Source organism: Pezoporus occidentalis, unplaced genomic scaffold, assembly GCF_034315485.1.
Source record: "Pezoporus occidentalis ecotype Australia unplaced genomic scaffold, CSIRO_AGI_Poc_V1 ctg41, whole genome shotgun sequence".
Classification (NCBI taxonomy): domain Eukaryota; kingdom Metazoa; phylum Chordata; class Aves; order Psittaciformes; family Psittacidae; genus Pezoporus; species Pezoporus occidentalis.
This window is the reverse complement of record NW_026915736.1, coordinates 1716293-1736906: the sequence shown is the minus strand read 5'-3', so window position 1 is coordinate 1736906 and position 20614 is coordinate 1716293. Positions and strand designations below refer to the sequence as shown.

Sequence of the window (20614 nt, the reverse complement as noted above, 5' to 3'; positions counted from 1 at the left end):
CGTTCAGGGCTCTGCCTGTATATTGCATTCAAGGAACAGATATATTAGTACAGAATTAAGCTTTACCACAGTGCTTTCTCCCATAGTAATAAAAAAATATGCAGTGTATTACCACTATGGCCTCCAGCACTGGTTTTCAGAAGAGCAGTATTTCACTAGAACATCAAAAAAGCTGCTACTCTGCAATCAGGCTTGCTTGCATTTATGAAAGCTTGCAAAAATAGGCACACATCTGTGGAATAAAACGAAAATTTAAAAGCATATTCCCCTATTGAGAAGACCCATTGGCAGCAAGCTCTAATGTCAGTTACATTGGTGTAGATCTAAGGTGGATATAAGGAAGAAATTTTTTACAATGAGGGTGGTGAAACATTGGAGCAGGCTGCCCAGAGACGTGGTAGGTTCACCATCCCTGGAGACATTCAAGGTCAGGCTGGACAGGGCTCTGAGGAACCTGATCTAGTTGAAGGTGTCCCTGCTCACTGCAGGGGGTGTGGACTAGAAGACTTTTGAAGGTTCCTTCCAACCCAAACTATTCTATGATTCTATGACATCTGTTCCCCATACTCAAAATGCAAATCTTGTTACTACTGACTCCCCTTCCCTAAATCCTGAAGCTAAATTAGGGTCATATGAAATAAATAAAAAAAATAAAGTCTTCTGGCTACTAAATATAGTTTTAAAGAACCATACACAATTCTATTGCCAGAAAGCCAAGGCCAGGTTATACCTATTTTCATGTCAGCCTTGTCTTGCTGTGTAAGCACTTTCAATTGTCTTATCCTTCTGCATCTCCCCAACATACCCCTCCACAGCTCACTGCTTTTCCATGGCCAACAGGACGCCCTCAAAGCCCCACAGACCCCAAGACCAGGTGACCACGTCAAGCCGGCTCCCCGGGAAGCGAACAGCTCTGCTCGCAGCCCCACTTGGCCGCGCGGCCTCACCAGCCCCTTCCTCCCGCTGTCAACCGCCCCGCCCCGGCCCCGCCCCGGCCCGGCCCCGCCCCGCCCCGCGGCGGCGGCAGCGTGTGTCGGCGGCTCGGCCTGATTTACGGCTCTGCTGAAAACGGCTCCCCGCCGCCGCACCGCCACGGCAACAAGTCTCGTGAGTGCCGCGGAGCGGGGCGGCGATCTGGAGGCCGTCTGAGGCCCGCGCCGAGCCAGGGCCCTCTGCCGCTCCTGCTCCGCTGCGGCAAGGCCTGGGCGGCGGCTGAAGCGAGCGAAGCCGCGTCGCGTCACCGGGGCCTTGCGGCTGGCCGTGCGTCCCCGGGCGGGCGCCTCCCCCGGCGGCGATGGCGCGATCCCGCTGAAAATCACCGGGAAAGTTTCCCAAGTTTCCCGCGGGCCTGCCGGGCAGCCGCGACCCCGGGGGGGCGTGGACGCGGGCTGCTTCTCCCGCCCAGGGCCCGGCGAGGAATGCAACAGACGACCCGGGATGAAGGCAGGCACCCCTGGCAGGAGCCGCTTGGCAGCGTCAGCCTCCCCTTCCGCTGCCCGCGATGCGGCGACCACACCAGGTTCAGGAGCCTCTCCTCTCTGCGGGTGCACCTGGAGTACAGCCACAGCTACGAGGAGAGAAGTCCCCTGGCCAAAAGCAGCCTCTTTTTACCCCTGAAAGACGCGGAGCTGATCTCCCCGCCGGACCCTGCGCCCCAGGGCAGCCTGGGGAGCCCCGGCAGCGCCATACAGCAAAAAGGGCCCTACCTGAGTTTTCTAGGCGATGCGTCCTGCGAGAGCACGAAGCGCGGGCAGCCTCTGGAGGTGGAAGCTGAACGGCCCGTATCCTACGTTGCAAGCTATGTGTCGCCCGACTCTCCTAGCGAGCAGATTTCTAAACCGGCTCTCCCGGCTACTGACTCCAAAGCCTCCTTCGAGGCACATGTCAGAGAAAAGTTTAACAGGATGGTAGAGGCCGTGGACAAAACAATTGAGAAGCGAATCGACAAGCTTACCAAAGAGCTGGCGCAGAAGACGGCGGAGCTGCTGGAGGTGCGGGCAGCTTTTGTGCAGCTGTCCCAGAAGAAGCAGGAGGTGCAGCGGCGGGAGCGAGCCCTGAGCAGGCAGGTGGACGTGGCAGTGGAGATGATCGCAGCCTTGAAGCAGCGCCTCACCGAGTCCGAGGAGGAGCTGCACCGGAAAGAGGAGTAAGTGGGGAAGTGAGAGCTGATGGCTTTGCGCAGGCTGGCCAGCACCTGTGCGAGTGAAAGCCTTCGGGGGAGAGCAGAGGGAATGGTTTGGTCGCTTGCTGATTATGAAACGGCCTGGTGCTCTCCACCTTCTGATCGCTGTATTTCTAGAGATGTAGCCCATGTGACCGTGTCCCCTGCAAGGCAGAACGCCCCAAAGCCCCACAGACAACAACTACCAGATGCCCCTGCAAGGCAGGAGACACCTCCCTGAGCAGGTAGCTTTCATTCCTGACTTCCCAGTGACTAACTTTTAGCCTCTCTAGTGCCTCTGTTGTTTCCCAGGTTTCATGGGCGTAGGGACAGGTAGAAGCTATCATCAGCATGTAATCTGATTTATACAGACACTTCTAATCCATCTTCTTTTTAAGAAGAGGTGAGTGGATAAGTCCTGGAGGAAGTATGTAAGAATGCTGAATAGACCCTTCTCCCTGAAGTCATCCCTCCATGGTCAGCAAGCTGCCTGTGGCGTGGGGTGGTCTCCCATGTAGCAGCAAAGCTGTACTGGAATCAGTGCTGAAAAGGCCATGTCCAAGTACGTGTTTCAGATGGACACAGAACTGTGAAACTGGAATCACTTTTATGCGAATGGAAAGCAGATGTCAGTCATTCTGACTAACCTAGGCCATCTAAAAATATGTTTGTGATGCATCCATTAAAAATGTAGTGGTAGCTGATATATTATTTATACATGAACTACTTAGTGTATTCAGCACTTGCTGAAACCTTTTGGGCTCTTCAGAGCAACAGAACTTATTTTACAGGAATGCAAAAAAGAGCCTTGGTAATGGAGTGCCTCCAAACCAATTCATCAGCTTACCAAGGGAAGATGAGAGGTGCTAGTTGCCATGACGCTGATCTTGGAAGAAATAAGGAAGGTGGCGTAGGAGTTCAGTGTAGGAAGTTTGCAGGGCTTTCATAATTCCTTCCTGTAGTCTTAAGGACTAGAAAGAAAAGACTATGATGGCTCCAGTATCAGTAGGAAAGCAGGAACCATTCAATAGAGAAAAAACATGAGTTCTGCAGTGCTGCAGAGAAAAAGGGCTCATGGAAAAAGAGGAAGGAGGGAATAGAGTTTTCTGTGTAGAAAGAATGAGTATGGTATGGGGAGGTTGACAAAGGACACTGATCTCAGAAAAGAGCAAGACAGCAAAAGTTGTGATTTTTTTTTTTTTTTTTTTTTTTTTAACTGTATTGGTAAAGGCCCAAGGAAGAGGTTGCTCCCCCCTTGGCAGGCTGCTTTCTAGCAGAAAAGACTGAACACTGAATGAAAGGAGAAGGAGGGAAACCCTGTCCTTCCCATTAGGGCATTGCTAAACTTGGGAAAGGGGCAGGAGCTCAGATGATTGCTGTTAGAATTCTAGCCATCTCTTAAGGAGTAGTGTGAATGCGTGAGCAGATGAGGAGGTAGCTCTGAAGTTGGTGTTACAGGGAAGACTGAAGGTTATTTGACTGGTAAGGAATGCTAACCAGAAGAGGCAGCTGCACAAGAGACTTCACCTGAGTACCCAGGATTACTGCTAGCTTGCTTCAGCTTTCAGTAAAGAAGATCAAAAAACCTGGCAGCAAAAGCATCAATACATACACAGTAATATGTTAATTTCTAAAGGGAAATGGGCCTAATGCATTCTAGTGCATAGGACAAAAGAACATCAGCCCAGAGTACCAAGGAAGGAAAAAGGGGAGTCATAGTGTGCCCGTGCCTAGTCCCATAGTGTTACCTCTTCTAAGAAGGTGATTTGTGCCAGCAGCAGGGAAGCACTGAATGGTATGCTCTAGTAAAGGGCAGAAGAAAGGATGATCATGACGTTGGTAACAGTGGTGCACTTGTCTGGTTTTCTCATGGATGCTGGTAATTTCTGAGATTTGTTTATATATTCAGTTCATTGTGTGTTCAAATACTTGTTTGGTGTGCTGGAAAAACTTTCTCCTGCAAAAAAGGAGAATCCCAAATTTGGCTTTGATTTCTGGAAGAAGTCCAGATGATTAGAGAGCCAAACAAGACTGCTTAATGGAAACTGCAGAAGCAGTTCTCACTGCAGATTGTGGAAAGTCAAAGACAGCCCTTAGGGACTGCTTTGATACTTGCTGACCTTCAGAAATAAATGCTTTCATCCGTTTCTTTGGTTCTTTTTGGTGTTTTGTTTTTTTGTTTATTTTTTTCATAAGCAATCTTGTGAATATGGGTAAGTTTTATCAAAGCTAGTATTGGTATTGAGCCGCTGTAGCTGAAAATTTTTCCTCTTTCCTCTTTGGAAAAAGAAAATGCTGCTTTCTCAGAAATACCTCCTTATCCAACTTTTAAGGAAATAAAGAAAAACGGTCTTCTCTTGGTCTCTCAATAATTGTCCCTAATACCAGAGATTATGGCATATGGTGCATGTGAAGGCAAGAAAGGGTTCATAATCGATATGCATTTTTAGATCTCAAAATGGCTGAAACTCTAGATCAGGGAAGGCCAAACATGCAAAACAATAACACCCCCTGCAAACTATCCAAAAAAGGAAAAAACTTCTAGTCCAAACCTTGGATAAGGTCCAAAACCTCTTCTTTGGAGGCTTTTCTGCAGAAGAAGCTGAAAACTCTTATGGGGATCCCTTCAGATAACTTTAATAACAATGTTCTGATAAAAAAGTTACAAATGTTTGTACTGTGCTCATATTAGAGTATTCCTCCATTTACACCTACTCTGTCAGTGTCTTACATGAATGGACAATCCCCGTAAGTGATCAAATTATCCGTAAGACTGGATTTAACAATTCAGCCTATTTTCACCTTTAGAAAATGTGCCCAGGGACTTGTCTGGGCTGTTAAGCTAGGCCTGCTTCTACATGTAAGAACAAAAGAATTAACACTATCTGGGAGGTAGAAGAGGATGTATTTGCAGGTTGAACCATTGCTCTTGACCTATAAATTGGTAGGAGGGAGGGAAGGAGGAGAGGGGGAGGAAGTTGGGATTTAAGAAAATTCCTGTTTAGAGGAATGCCATACAATAAGATGATGACAGAAAATGGTGGTACAGTTGCACTTTGGATAATGGCTCTGATTTTGGATCTGATTGTGAAGTCAAATGGGAAAGCTAAGGGAAAGGAAAAATGTCTATTAGCAAGAATAATTTGGTTAGGAAGCCCTCAGAAGGGGGATAGATCTAAACTCTTTGTTTAAACATCTGGGTTTCTTGAATATGAAGATGATGCTCTTGTAGGCCTCGTGTGTTTCCTTTGTGCCTAATTTAGTAAAGGCAGACTTAGCGCTCCTGTGACTGGCAGTCCTCAGCAGAGGCAGTAGATCAGAGGTCACTTTGATGTGATAGAATTTAATTTTGACCTCTCTGTTCTACCTGTAAAAGCCCATGTCCTGAGCCCTTGCCTGGACCAAGCACTGAGATAGATACATAAAAACTGTGATCCAAGTGGCCATATTGTCAGAAGCTGGTTTCTCTGGTATGTTCTTTAAAGCAAGCAGCGAGTCTTTAAACTTACTTTACCGGGAGTAAATTCTTCTCAGAGTTACATTGTTGCTGCTAATCAAAGCACTAGCTTCAAATGACAGCACTATGAGATTTTACTGTTGACCTCTCATTCCATGAGCGGGAGGAGTGTTGGCTTAGGCCACCAAGCAGGTTTGGGGCTGCCCATTTGAGGCATTTGTAGGGTCAATAAGGTTACTTCTTTAGACTTGTCAATTGATTTTTTTTTTGTTTAAATGAAGCTCATACAGTCCAGCAAAGGCAGTGCTAAGTGAACATATCTTTTTAGCTAAATTTTTTGTTCCCTGACGAAAATGGTTGTGCTAATATGCATGAAGGTACATGCTACTATATTAGTATGATGCCCTCATGGAGATGAACTGTGTTGAGGGGTAGGACAGGTGGAGGTACAACACTATCTATACCAATAAATACCTAGTTGAAGTAGCATTACTCTAAGCATAGAAAAGTTTTACAGCAGCCATTCTTGTGTCACTTACTCTTATATTTAAAAGTCCAAAGGCCAAAGCCTTTTTTTTTCTTTTTTTTTTTTTTTTTGGGGGGGGGGGGGTGGGGGTGGTGTGGGGTTGTAGGGGAAGAAAAGTATGTGTTCTAGAGAAGCAGGTACACCTACCAAGGACAGGTCCCAGTTCCCCAACCTGCCTCAGTTGAGCCTCTTTGGCAGTTTTGACAAATGATGGTTACAGGGTCAAGCTTTCAGCAGAGCTGCTGAGCAAAGGAATGATTTAATTAGAAAGTGTGCCCCAAAAGGGATTATTCAGTGTTTGATGAAGGAGAATGCAACGTGTGCGGGTATTGTGATGTTAAAGATAACACAGAAGCCTGCCTAAAGGGAAGAAGACTGTGTTGAATAAGATATCAAGAAAACCATTGAAACTACAACCAGCTATGAGCTCAACTTCTAGAGGACACCAAAAGGCTTGTTTCTGGAAGTTATATAAGAAAATTAAACCAGTAGAGTTTGATTTTCAGCAAGTCTGACCAGTGTAAGCATTTTATGTTACGGTCCTCAACTGGAAGCTACAGTTGACATGGTGACTTAAACCATTTCACTTTGTCTCCTTATTATAGGGTCAGAGCATTAATGTAGTACATTCCCATATCCCTGACACTAGTTTCTTTAACCAGTGTAATGCGTTTGTATTGAGAATGGTCATGCATCTGGTTCTGGCATAGCCTGGAATGCAGAGGCTATTTCAGAATAGCTGTGGTGGGAAGTAGTTATTCCTGCCACTAACTTCACCTTAAATTTGCAATTAATGGAATTATCTGTGCAAGTAACACCTCAACAATGGGATAAAAAGTTGGCTTTTAAAGATCACTGCAATTTATGCTGTAAAACAACAGCTTTCCTTAAGGTACAAATTTTAGTTGTATAACAAAACAGTTTTGATTTTGCTGTAAGTAGAATGCAACCACAACTGTGCATTATTCTTTCACCCTCAGTTTCAGGTGATCCCAATCCCTCTTCCCTGTTTCCTTTTATCTTCACACTTGAGAGATCACTTCTCCCCAGCAGCATTGGTTCAAGTGTTAGCATGACTATCCCACAGAATGGCTCTGTGAAATAAAACATTTTAATCTTCACAGTGCCACCACAGTAAATTCAGGGCTCAGATCTAGAGTACAGCTCATTGTCCTACCAGTCACCCCCATTCAATAACTTTCTGAGAGGAGCAGGTATGAACCACTTAAATTGAATGTGCTGATAGTGGTGTAGGAATGTGAAACCTAATGAACAGCAGATAGCAGCCTTCAGGCAATAACACCAATAGGATGATGGATGAGGTCAGTGTTGTTAATACTTAATGAATGTACATACTAAATATTTTCATTAGTAAATCACTTTAGTATTTACTGTAGTAGGAATTTCCCCATCTTCAGGTAAAATAATAGAAGTGTTTGGTTTTCTGTTAATTTCAGGCAGACTAATTCCAAATACAGTTCTCTAAAGTGGTTTGATACTTGGGTGCAGAATCTGCATAGAGCCTCATGCTTGACTCCACCTACAGAATAGTTGCAGGTGTTGAAGGTGCTGTAAATAGCCCTGGGACCAGTGTTATGCATCTGTAGGAGGGCTTGGTTTCAATATGAGAAATATTAGCCCTTCTTGTCAGTTGTTAAGGAGCTGGATCTATCCCAGCCTCTGCATCTACTCTGTGTATCACATACCTAACTGCTGAAAGCCATACAAATACAAAGGGTATTTTCAGGGTCCACATGCCAGCAACTGCTCCAGTAAGAAAGAACTGCAGCTTACTAGTCCTATGTGGTAAAGGCAGAAGAATAATTGTCACCTAGTCAGTCCTGTGAATTATAATTTATTTATCACATCTCATTCCGGTTTAGGACACAGCCTCCATAAAGAAGGTTTCAGGGTAAGTTTTAAGGCAGGCTATCTGCAGAGGGCAGTTAGGCTGCAGTTGGAATGTGAAACACCAAATTACTTAAGTCTGGTTAATTTTAACAGGTTCACTCACTGGCAGATTCAGATTAAAATAAATGCTTTGGTAGCAAGTCTTTCTTGTCTAAAGTGATTCCTTGCCTCTGCACTTGGTTTTATTGCTGAGCATCTCTGAGTTGCTGCTGCACTGCAGTGTTTCCTCCTAACTCCTCTGGCTCTGGGAAGATCTGTTGTCCAGCAGTTTGGCAGTACAGGCACCTCCTGCTCCTCTTGGACACCTCCCAGGGTGTATCCCCCTTGTCTTTCCTGCTCGCTTGCCTCACCCTGTCTCCACAAGCTCCTGGCAGTTTGAGGTACCCTCTGCTTTCTGAGCAGCAGCAGTGATCTCTCTTCCTAAAAGGTTTTGTCTGTCAAGAGCACCCATGATGAAAAAAGAGCCCCACCTTTTTCCCTACTGCTCAGTCACAGCCCTTTAACAAAACATTTTGCTATACTACATACCTTAATATTAATACAATAAACTATGAGCAAACAGATGAAATCTCTGTTCATTACAGAGATTTACAGAGATCCAAGCTGTGCTGAGCATCATTTACTCCTCAAAAAAGTTAGTATCAGGATCCAGTGCTAAAGCAAGTGCCAGGGTGCAGCTGAGTGAAAAAGGGCAGGAGGCTGAAGGCTAATGGATATAGAGGAGCAGAGCAGAGTGGGAAAGAGATGATGCTGAGAGCAGAGTAGGTCAAAAGGGGAGTTAATAATGCCACATAACCTTTTCTCAATAGAGCAGTAGTGCTCTAGATGTAGAATAGTCAGTACAGGGTAGCAGAGACCTCTCATTAGAAAGGGCAGTGCTTCAGGTCTGAGCTGGACTTTAACAAATGATTCCTGTTTCAGGTGAGTGCTGCTGACAGGGCTGTTCTGTCAAGACACAGAGCCTAGTAGGCCCATGCTGCTGTGTCTGGTTTATGCCTCTACCAAGTGGGCCCCACAGTATTCATGAGCTCAGCTTCCCCCTGACTTCATGAGGAGCAGCATCTGACTTATGTGAACATCCATCTTTCCACACACAGAAGGGCTGAGAGTTAAAGAGAGAAATTGTATTACATAACCCCCAAAAACTTGGCAGAGGCCTGAAGAAATAAATTGCAAATAAAATAAAGAACATATACAAAGTATCTAGAAACAGAATTGAAGAGAGAAGGTCATCAGTATGGCTAAGAAAAAGTCTGGGAAACTACATGAGACAAGAAAGGCAATTAAACAGATAAACAGCAGCTGCAGGAAACTGCACAACTCTGAAATATCTTCCTGTTGTTCATGGTGGGAAGAGAGTAAAATTCTCAGAACTCCCTTCAGGTAACCAAGGCACAACTGTGCATAGAGCAAGCTCTCTGAGGACAAAATGTTGGAGCAAGTAGAGAGGCTTACTAGCAGTCACTCCTCAGGGCTTGATGTTCTGAGAGATGAGAATGAAGTGGAAACAAAGGAAGTAGCTGAACTGACAGAAGTGCTGCCTATCAGGACAAAGCATGTGACTGAGACCTAGTGGGTGGGTATATTTTGGCTTCTGTCTTTCTGAAGGGAATTTACAGAATGCAGGTTACCATTCCAGTCCAAAGGAAAATTTTTAGATGGAAGTTATTAAAAGTGTTTTATAGGCTGTACAGAGCAGTTAAACAGAGAAAAAATATGAAAATGATGCTATTGCTGCTAAAAACAGTTCCTACAAATAATGACACGTAGGATGCCAAGTTATCTTGAGTAGTCTAGAAAGCAAGGAAAATACTAGGGAATTTATTGACATTAGTGTCTGTTCTCCTCCTGATAGTCGGCTAAATCTTAAAAAAAACAACCCGCTGCTTCCCCCTGTCCTCCTTATGGCACAGCTGACTAAGGAGATCCTTGAATGAAAGGAAAATCTGTGATTCATGCTGTGGAGCAGGCAATTAATGAATGCTTTTTAATTACCTTTGCTGAGATAATTGCAAATGTTAGCATTCCTGAAGCCATCATGCTTTAAAAAACAAATGCCAGGTACTCAATGTATGCGGCCTCACGCTGTAGCACAACACACAAGCTGACTGTGGCCCCCAGAGGGATACCCTTGTGGTGTCTCAGGCTAGCAGTTCCCAGCTTTGCCCAGCCTTCTCACATGGAGAGCCAGCAGCCTGGAGGGCCACATGCAGTTCTCCTTCCTTACCCAAGGGGTAAAGGATTTGGAGCCAACCTGCCGAATTTCAGTCCTTTGGAGCTTCCTGTCAGCTGTAAAAGAGGAGCCTGACAGAGTGCCAGAGGCTTCAGGTTGCTCCTGCGCTAACACAAACCTATAGTGGTATCATGAAATCAAAGAAGTTACAATGATTTAAGTGTGGTGAGAATAAAGCCCTAAAATTGACCTTAATGAGTTTAGATTGGCTTCTTCCTAAGCATTCCTCAGTGACTGGCAAGCTAATAATCATAGAAACTGTACAGAGCCTTGAAATGGAATTGATTAGCTAAGCTTAACAACAATGTACTTGTCTGTTTCTTAAGACAGATTTTGTGGGTGAGTTAATATAAGATTCATCTATGCACTTCATCCAAACAATACATGCTTGCTTTACCTCATTACCTACCATTAGATCAGCCATGCAGACAGCCTCTTCCTGTACTGTGCTGTGGTATAGCTATTTCTGCAAAGCAGTCATGCCCTTCCTGTTTGGCAGGCATTGGTTCCCCCAAGTCCCACCCCCTCAGTTTTGTACAAAGCAAAAATTGACATGGTTCCATTGGCAGAGCAGGAACTGTATGTCCAGGCATTCATTAACTGGGAAGCCTACAATCTCAGATTTGCCAATTTTCATAATACATGCTTCACTCTGTAACCAAACTTCTCCTACCTAGAAACTCCTCTGATATCAGAGGGCCAAATGGTGGCCCGATTACCGATAGAAAACTGACAGTATGCAGAGCACTTCACAGTGAGCTGTGTCTCAGTACAGAGCTGGGACCTTTCACAGTCAGTGGTGCAATCTGTTTCCTCCAGTTTTTACCAGATAAGGAATATTTCTAAACTTCTGACCTAAAACTCATTCTTCCCATGCACATACTCCTTGGTCTGTAATCTGTAGATTATCTGTTAATCTCCCGTGTTCCCACTAGCTCCAGATCATAACACTGCACTTTGATGTACTTGCAGGATTGCAGCCAAAAATAAGTTTAATGGCCACAGTAGCTCCTTTAAGTTAGGAACCATCTCAGTAGCAACATTAAACTACCATTGTAAGATTGTGATAAACCGGGAAGATGAATCTGGGGGTTCATCCATTTCTCTTCATGTTTCAAGGCTGATATTCACAAAGGTAAGTTAAAAAAAAAAAAAAGAAAGTGGCTGTAGTTGTCTCCAGGTACCTCAAGAGGTGATGCTTAATGACATTTCTACCCTGTGGACCACTAAGCACTATTTCTAAGAGACATAATAATGCGACAAAAAACCCCAAACCCATTGCCCATAAGATCACATTTTGTATTCAGTTTTCCAGATACTCATTGTGTCTACAGTAAGGTTGAAATCTTTTAATAGAGGTGAATGAATGACAGTAATTAGCCACCATGAGCTATTGCCATGAAAAAATGGAGAAGCATCAGTGAATTTTTGACAGCAGTGAGGCAAGGGCCTTTTCCATTATTTTAATGTGGCCACATTGCAATGTTTCTGTCCTGCAGAGAAGTTGTTACTTTCAACCACTTCCTGGAAGAAGCAGCAGAAAAAGAAGTGCGGGGAAAGGCCAGGCTCCAGCACTTCATCGAGAATCTGTTGCAGCGTGTGGATCTGGCAGAAAGGCAGCTAGAATATTACCAAAATCAGCAGGTGGTGTGCAACCACACCGATGTCAGCGAGCACGTGGTAAGCCAGCAAAGCCCTTCCCTTCATTGTCACCCTCTACCAGAAGGAAAGTACTTGAGTTTGAATACATGTGGAATCAGTGGCTTAGGTTAATTGCCACTCAAAACAGATCTGGATTCGTGAAATGTTTCTTCAGGTGTGTTTTATACTTCCACTTCACATGAGTGAAAGGAGCAGGGACTGCAAGAGCAACAGTAGCCAAACGTGTCAGAGCAGAGAATCATGAAATATTTGCCAGATTTTTTTCCCTCCCAGCTTTGGCTCTTGCTGCTGTTACCTTTGCAATAAACACTTTCCTTCGTGTCGCTGAGTGACTTGGCAGTTTTTTGGAGATGTCTGAAGGTTTTCAGGAAAGATGTGGATCCCTACAGAGGACACGTCTACCTGCTGGCAGATCGTCTTGCTTTAATTACCTATCATGGGGCATTTAGAAATGGATTCTTACAAGCCTGTACCCCACCGATTAGTAACCAAAAATGTCTGAACATTGGTTTTTAAACTACATTATTTCTTTAAATGCCCTCATTATTAATACTTAAGCTAAGTATTTTCCCTACAATGCATTACATTTATATGGCAAGTTTTAGCCACATCACTTCCAGAGAACATTTCAGTTAAATGAATACCCCGTGCTGTTTATGCTAAATGCTCATCCTAGGACGTGAGACGAAAGGCATTTGATCATGCACAGCACTGGTTAGGTATTCAGTGGTGGAAAGAAAAGTTCCAAAAGAGCTTTAGATAAAGACCTGAATAAATGTAGGTGTGCTAAAATCTAGCAAAGAACAGCTCAAACAGTGTCCGTGAAAAAACTGAGGGGGACCGTAAGGATGAGCCTCAGTATTAAATCATCTCCTCTGCTCTTGATATCTTTACTGGGATTCCTGTCTCAGCAGTGTCCTTTGGAGAAGACACTAATTTTTGAGGCAACTGCCCTGCTTTCTGAGTGACTTCAGCATTCCTCTAAGGTCATGCATCCAAATATTGACCAGCCTGACCTTCAGGAAGTAATTACAGAAAAGCACAGTATGAGGTGGCTCCAGACGCTATCCAAGACAGATGACAACAAAGTTAGGCTGGACAAAAATCCATCTGCAAAATGTGGACAATAGCAGGGACAGAGGGAACATTTACAAGAACAAAATCATTTTCAGATGCCAGATCTGACTTGCTTGGCTCAGTGACTTCATTAAATGATATTCAAAGGCTCAGTCTAGTTGCACTGATGGGAGATCAGTACAAAGAACTGATTTAGTACCCAGACCTATTAGAGCTGAGCTGGCATTAAACACCTCCTTTCATGACCCCCACTAAAAGAGGGACTAGACAAAGTGTTTCAACACTATGAACCAAACTGTTGAGAAAAATGAAGTCATGCAAAGTTTTGCTGGCACTGAGGCTATGCTGTCCTTAGTTGGTCTCAGGATTAGGAGTGGAAAGGGGGAGAAACACTTGTGTTCTTGCCGTCCACCCTTCAGTGCTGCTGTAAGCAAAGCCAAGGGTTCATAGCTGGAGTTTCCTAGCTGCTTGTGTAAAGGAAATGTATCACTGCAAAATTAAGCATTCTGAGAGAAAGTTAATTTAATACAGCTTATTCAGGCAGTGTCCCTTATTAATTCTCTTGAACACGATAATTACTTCTCATTGTATCCTTACTGTTTAATCTCATATGAACGATCGCTGTTCAGCCCACACTACTTTAGCAATTTACTTTGATTATAGTTATGATAAAAATAATGGGGAAAAACATCCAACCACTAACAACTCATACGTTACAAATTTTTAAAACAGATGTAATAAGATGGAGGAGTAATAATCTGTACAAGTTTGTGGGTTTTTTTTCAGTTTCTTTCATGAATATTCTTCTAGTTTTAACAGCAGGTGAGAATGGAAATATGATTTTGAAGACTGCACCTATTTTATCCCTGCGCTTTAATTAATAATTTAATATTAATATTAATAACCTGTTTCTGTTTTCTTTTCAGCTTACAGACATTTCATTAAATAAGAAACCCAGATGCCTGTATGTATATCTTTTTATTTTTCTCTTACTTAAATGCACTAATTTGACATACTTACATTCCTGCTTTTGCATTTCATGTTATCCAGAAGCCTCAGTCAGGTGGGGTTTGAATCAGGTTCTATAACCGAATATGATCTATATTATGTCATGTAATAGAATAAAACCAGACTTCTGCTAAATCAAAACTAAAATCAGGTATTATTTGAAAAAAAAAAAAATCTGTTAAATGAATGACTCTGTCCTGCTGACTGTAATAGCTTCCTGCAAAGCTGGAGTAGTTGAACCTTTTCAGCAAACACAAGCCAAGTTACAGATGAAAATATCATTCTGTAGGTAGGAGAGAAACAGTTGTCGTTTCCTAACTGACAGTAATACTGTTGTCTTAAAAGTCACATGTAAGCAAACAAGTGCCCCAACAAAGTATGAGCAATAAAAACATCTCAAGTTACTCAGACAGCTGTCTTGGGAGCAGCAGAACTAATTAGGGCTGGTTTCCCATGTCTTTGTGACTTGGTCACGAGTCCCAGTGACTGGTTTGGAGCATAATGCGTGCTGATGGCAACTTTCTTGGTGGGGACATGAGTTTGGGTCCTTTTCCCATTTCCATGAAACTTAACTTGTTGCATCACCACAGGTCTGGGACTTCTGTCCCTCTGCCAGATTTGTTTGTGTCTGACCAACAGGTTCAAGAATTACTGGAAGACTGAGACACACATGAACAGATGGATGAGCTGGAAAATAAACTGAAAATGCAATGTATAGCCTGCTGGGAGGGAGCTTTTTGCTCGTTGGTTGGTTGGTTTTGGTTTTTTTCCCATATATCTTAGTCCTAGCAGGCAACTGGCCAAGTACCCTTTTGCTAATAAGCAGTGTTTGCATTAACAGCATGGGGCTTTAGCTTTAGTTTTTCTATTTTTTACTGCTTTTATAGCTTTTTTTTTACCTACTGATTTTGAGATTCTGAAAAACCTGACTGGCCAAAGTAGACTTTGAGTTGACTGTGTATATGCTTTTCAGGCTTCTAGATGTCTTAATATGATTGGAATCAAGGAAAATAGAATTAAAATATAACTAGTGACCTGGTGAGATACTGAGAAGTCTTTGGTCTAAATATAATGCCATTTGGTAAAACCCAATCATTGCTGGCAAATAGTTCAAAGGCATAAATGAAATTGTTTAGAGGTTTCTGTTTAACTAATGATACACTTTTCCTTTGAAAAGTTGCTTTAAAAACTAGAATTCAGTAGTAGCCTTTATTTGGAGTTACCAGATTAAAAATATCCCTACTTGTCCTGTGAAGCAAGGAGGGTAGAGGAGAGGATGCTCAGAGGGGTATGGAAGTTTTATTTTGCTCTCCCTGTTCTGGTGATGAATCCAGCATTTGCATTCACCACATCAGATGAGGTTTTAATGATATTTACCAGTTAAAAAAAAAATGGGAAGTGTTATTACCCATCCAGAAAAATCAGTGTAATCTCAGGGGGTTTGAGGCCACTGATGGCTTACGTTATTTGGGATCAGTGGCTGGACTTGTAGTCTCTCTTGCTCCAGTGCCTCCACTTTGCTTCCCAATTCCTTTTCTGCAGTCTCTCCCAGCTGTTTTCAGGAAATGCCCCATTGAGGGTATGGCAGTCCCTTGCTGATGTTTGCTAGCTGTTTCTCAAAGGCACTGAGACTTGTGGCACATCTGTGCCTAAATCAACTTTAAATGCCGGCTTGCATTGTGAAGAAGCGAAAAAATGGGTCTCTTAGAATCATGAGGCTTTTCTTGAAAAATACTTAATGTTTGTGAAATGCAGCAAGAATAGGATTGTTCTTAAGTGCCTGGGGCAATGGGGTGCATTTAGTCACATCATTTCAGTCTTTTTCCATAATGTGACAGATTATGAATATGTTTGAGTAGAAGTTCAGACTTTCAGTCACTTGTATTGAGGAGCTGCCACTTTCAAGAAGAAAACATTTCTTGTGTCTGGAGCCGGCAGCATTGCATTTCCTGTGCATTACTTGCATCTTCATCCACATTAGGTGCTTTCTTACCCTGATTGTGAATTAGAGACAGACATCCCATCTTCCCTACCATAAACTCGTTCCATTTAAATACAGTTTAGCTCTTTTAGACAATCCCCTCTGATCATACTAACCTTGACCTTCTTCTGGTTTTAATAGCATTACTCAGTACAGCAGAGGAGTGCCTAACATCATCTGCAATCACCTGTGATAATGCCTGCTTGTGCTTTGCGATGTAACTTTTTCACTGTAACAACATCTGAGAAAAGCTGAGCAGTACATCTTTTAACAACTCACACTAATAACAGTACTAGCAACTGTAACAAACAGTGCCCAAGTGATGATAAACCGTAATGGCCAACCCTTGTGCATTTACACAAGTAATTTCTAACCCCTAGCAAGTGATCAGAGCGCAGGCCTCCACCAGGCCAGCATGGCACCGTGCCTGCAAACTCCAGCTTGGACCTGTGTGACATTTCTGCACATCCCCCCCAAGACTTCCCCATAGTGAAGTCTGGTTGTCAAAGCTGCCAGGCAGGTAAAACTGTTCCATGGGTAAGGCTCCTGTGCTGTTAACTGGCACTCGCTGCCTCCCACCAACAGATGTTTTCCTGACACCCCTCTGGTCTTTTTGAAGAGCAGGAGTGCACTTGCACTGTACACACTTGAACAAAAGTGCTTTTTTCCAAAACTGGCTCTGTCAAGTGATCAATATTGTTTAACTTCCAGGTGAAGTAGTATAACAGATACATGGTTTCCAGAAATAATGAGCTATGGAAAATAGCCCTACGGGAACCCTTAAGAGATCAACTTGTACATCGGCACATCGGTACTTTGCTTTAGTCACAGTAGCTGGGCAGACATGAGCTGGTGCCTTACATTTGTCGTGCTGCTGTAACACTACATGTGTCAGCAGTAAAACATTTCAAGATTACATTAAAAGGGACTGTAATGATCTTACTTAGCTGAACTGTGGAACTGCAGTTTCAATATTTCAGAGTAAGAGGGCATGGTTCAGCCTTTGCAGCACTAGGCACTGTGCTGGCTCTCTACCTCAGCACACCAATTTCAGGAAGTCCTGCTGGGCTTGAACCATCACAGGAACAAAGAATTCAGCTTACTTTGCCCTGTAAGTTTTCATACCCCTTTTCCCACCATTTTCTGTATTGCACTCTCCTCTTCTGTTTTAAATCAAATCCTGAAAGCAAAGCTAAAGTTTCCCTAGATAGGGGCCTAGCACACAGCTAGAGTGTGGCGTTTCCTGAGCTATTCGCCATTAATAGCAGCCGTTCCTTGGGCCTTGGCCACAGTCCAGGGAAGTTCTGAGATCTCACCAAGAATTTCCTGGAGTACCCAGGACTTGGGATTGGACTAGATGATCTTTCGAGGTCCCTTCCAATCTCTAGCATACTGTGATACTGTGATACCCGCACTTTGTACTATTACTGGTGCTGGGTGGTCTTCCAAAGACCATGGGATGTTCATTCTTTGCAGAAGGTTGCTGTGAACATGGGCATCTTTAAAATCCCCGTAGATCACCAAATTATGAGACTATAGACCTCAGTAATGTCTCAGCACTCCAAGATCAGCAGAACTCTATCTGAATAAAAGTGTAGATGACAATGCATAAAGAGTCCACCAGCAACGCATGTAGGAGTTGTTGCAACTCTGTTTTTTACTTTCAGCCTGGTTCTGTAAACCAAGGCTATTTCTGTCTTAAAAAACATGGGTTTGGAACATTCTGGGGACCTACCACTTTGCAAGACTGAATAATAATTATTAATAATTGCTATTAATTTCAGGAGCCGAGGAAGTCAACACACTTCATATAACATTCCTGATGCAAAGCCTCATTCCTTTCAAAAAGGAAGAATCTTGCTGAAAAAGACAAAAGATGAAAAAAACAGCTTGCAGCCAGTGAAGTGCTTCTATGAACCTATTGATTGCTCAAGAGAAATATGGAGAACACAAAAGAAAGGTGAACAAGTCTGCTCTGCCAGGAAAGTGAGCACAAAATCGAAGATGGGTAAAAAAGCCAAACCACTATAGGAATGGTTAGCAATATATTGTAACACAGGAGCTTGACTTCAACTGAACAAATACTGAATGAATTAATAGTCATCCTACTTTTTCCTATCTGGCCATGCCAAAACATATCAGATATAATATATAGAAATATATATAGTATGAAAGATTTATATTATTTAGTTATGCCATTCCCTCTTTGGGTGCTATAAGCGAAGGGACATTTTATTCAGTTTACATGGAGGTTTTTCTATTTATTTATTAATTTATTTATTTATATAGCTTGTTTTAAATGACTGCAGTTACCTTGCTGGGCAGTACTGTGGCTGTATGTTTTAATTATTTCAGTGGCAGCATGTGGCTTGGTAATTTATTTCCATCTGTGCTGTTGCTGAAGTTCAGAAGAATCCATTTAATCGGCACCTAAATATTCAATCTTTCAGTTTAGGTAGGTATAAGATCAATGATTAACTGTTACCTGCACAGATACACTTAGATGCAGAGCATCTACTTGAGTTGCTTGAAGGCTGTTTATAGCAGGTAGATAGCTACCCTTGATTTTCTGCCATAGGCCCAGTTGGGTGTATTTACATATTTTATTACATACATAAACCAGCTCGGTCCTGCCAGCAGCTGCGTTGTCTGTTGGTACAGGTTTGGGCTGCTCTGGTGTCTCAAGAATAGCTTGCAAATTCCAGAAGCTTTATGGCTTTGTCATATGTACCAGCCTCTGGTGTCACTTAGCGAGGAAATCAGAAGCTGGTACTGTGGCCCTGACAAGCACGGGCTGCACTGAGGCAGAGGAGAAGTTTTAGTACCAAGCACCAGCAGCAGGTTATCAGCTGTGGTGCAGCAAGTGAACAGCTAAAGCAATATATTATGTTGCGTGGTACCACATTCAGTTCCTGTGCTTGGTTTTAGGCACGAGAGGCCTAAAATGGCTATGATCATAACTGAAACCCTCCACGTTTTTATCTCTGAAGAATTGTACAGGGCCAAGAGATCCCTGAATTTCAACTGAAACCCAAGAACATGGAAATTAGAGATGAATGCAGGATAGAAATGCACATGTTTACATTGCTTTGTGCCAATTAACAGGATCCTTATTTATCAGAGTATTTATCAAGATTTTTTTTGTGTGTACATTTTTTTGGTAACATGAAACCTCATGCCATGTTTACAGATATGAACATCCTGTTGATGTCACTGATGAGATTTGTTTTCTCAAGTAAAAGAAACGATAGATGAGACGAGTCTGTGTAATTTATTTTTTAAATGCTCATAACAGATGTAAATTGTTTATGTGGAAGGTGATTTTTACAGTATGTGTACAAAGATTTGTGAAAAATGTTTTTCATTTTTTATAACTATGACTGTAAGCAGAACTGGGTATTAGAAGACAGTGTATCACTAGGATTACTGCTGCAATAAGCATTTGAGTTGCAATATTTTTAAAGCAGAAGATGACCAATCAGTCAGCTAGGATCAGGTAACTACAGATGTCATACATTTGTCAGTGTACAGGACTCCCAGAAAGTAGCAGAGTGAAGAGAGTAGTATTCCTCACTTTTATTTTAAATATTGTATATGGAACAATCAGATAGATGTTTAAAGTTTCACAACATTGTTTCAGTAGAAAGTCACAGTGTAAAACCAATTCAGGTTTTTAGGTTGTAATGACATTTTCATATTTATTTAACTGTGTCACAAGGCCACACTTGGCCTTATGCTAGGCATTGTGTGTGGTGCAAAGGAGTTGTTAATTGTGTTGCATGGGCTTGGCTCAGATCATGTGTTACAACAACTTTCTTAGGCAAGCCACAAACTAGAAACATCCTTGATCTTTTCTGTTGCTTCACCCATCCTTTTACAAACCTGAAAAGAATCACCCTTTTTGAAGATAATGAAGGTGAACTTTAGAAATATTCATGTTCCTTTATCCACTTGACACTGAAAGAATATTTTTATTTTTAAATGCCTATCTACGTTGTTAGTCACCAAAGTTAAGTGCAACTACAAGTTCACAAATGAGATGTTTATTTTATTATCTATCACGCCAAAATCTTGACTGCAAGTTGTCCTTTTGGGGAAGGAAGAGAAAAAGAGAGTAAAAGCGGTTGCATGTTCTTAAACTTTTCAAAGTCTAAATCACTGTTATTTGCTGAACAAATGCCAGGTTAATTAATTAAAGAGAAATTGGATTGTACTGTAATCCCAGATAAAAGTTTTTAGAATATAAACATTCTAATAATAAAGATATATTTCTCAGTTACTGTGTCATTTGACTCTGTGAAATACAATGTTTCTTGCAAAAGTCTATCAACAGCAGAGAAAAAGACAAGAAACATCTGCCCTGCTTGGGCTTCTGTTTATTCCTCAGATAAAACACCACATCAGTGAAGCTGGGCTGTGATCTATCAAAACATTACAGATTAACTTGAAAGACAGCTACAGCACCTTGCCCACATACCTTGCACATGTCACCTGCCCCTCTCCTACTCTAATGATGCATGAAAATTGTTCTTGAGGTAACCTACATGGTCAGATAACCTGCCAGAAGCAGAGGTGGTAGAGTGGAAGGAAGGGTGAGG

At 42.6% G+C, this 20614-nt stretch overlaps 2 protein-coding genes across 5 annotated transcripts in view; one reads left to right on the top strand and one right to left on the bottom strand.

The window, feature by feature from the left end:
• RTKN2 (rhotekin 2) overlaps positions 1 to 1847 on the bottom strand; it is a 53387-nt gene extending 51540 nt beyond the window's left edge. For all 3 annotated transcript variants that reach the window (XM_062633994.1, XM_062633999.1, XM_062634000.1), the window contains exon 1: positions 1707 to 1847. The gene's annotated coding sequence lies outside the window, so the exon portion shown is untranslated. The remainder of the gene's footprint in view (positions 1 to 1706) is intronic.
• On the top strand, positions 1168 to 20291 carry ZNF365 (zinc finger protein 365). 2 transcript variants are annotated; one of them, XM_062634003.1, is made up of 4 exons: positions 1168 to 2146; positions 11788 to 11968; positions 13954 to 13991; positions 14626 to 15069. In XM_062634003.1, the coding sequence occupies exons 1-4, from the start codon at positions 1419 to 1421 to the stop codon at positions 14696 to 14698; spliced, it is 1020 nt and encodes a 339-aa protein (XP_062489987.1). In that variant the 5' UTR covers positions 1168 to 1418; the 3' UTR covers positions 14699 to 15069. The 2 variants fall into 2 exon arrangements, with proteins under 2 accessions (XP_062489987.1, XP_062489986.1); XM_062634002.1 differs by lacking the exon at positions 14626 to 15069 and adding an exon at positions 17801 to 20291 and having other exon boundaries at positions 1192 to 2146.
• Positions 20292 to 20614: the final 323 nt, after the last annotated feature.

Coding starts and splice junctions, on each gene's coding strand:
- ZNF365 (XM_062634002.1), top strand. CDS start 1,419: ATGCAACAGACGACCCGGGATGAAGGCAGGCACCCCTGGCAGGAGCCG. Junction 2,147..11,787: donor GAGCTGCACCGGAAAGAGGA/GTAAGTGGGGAA, acceptor TCTGTCCTGCAG/AGAAGTTGTTACTTTCAACC. Junction 13,992..17,800: donor AATAAGAAACCCAGATGCCT/GTATGTATATCT, acceptor TATTAATTTCAG/GAGCCGAGGAAGTCAACACA.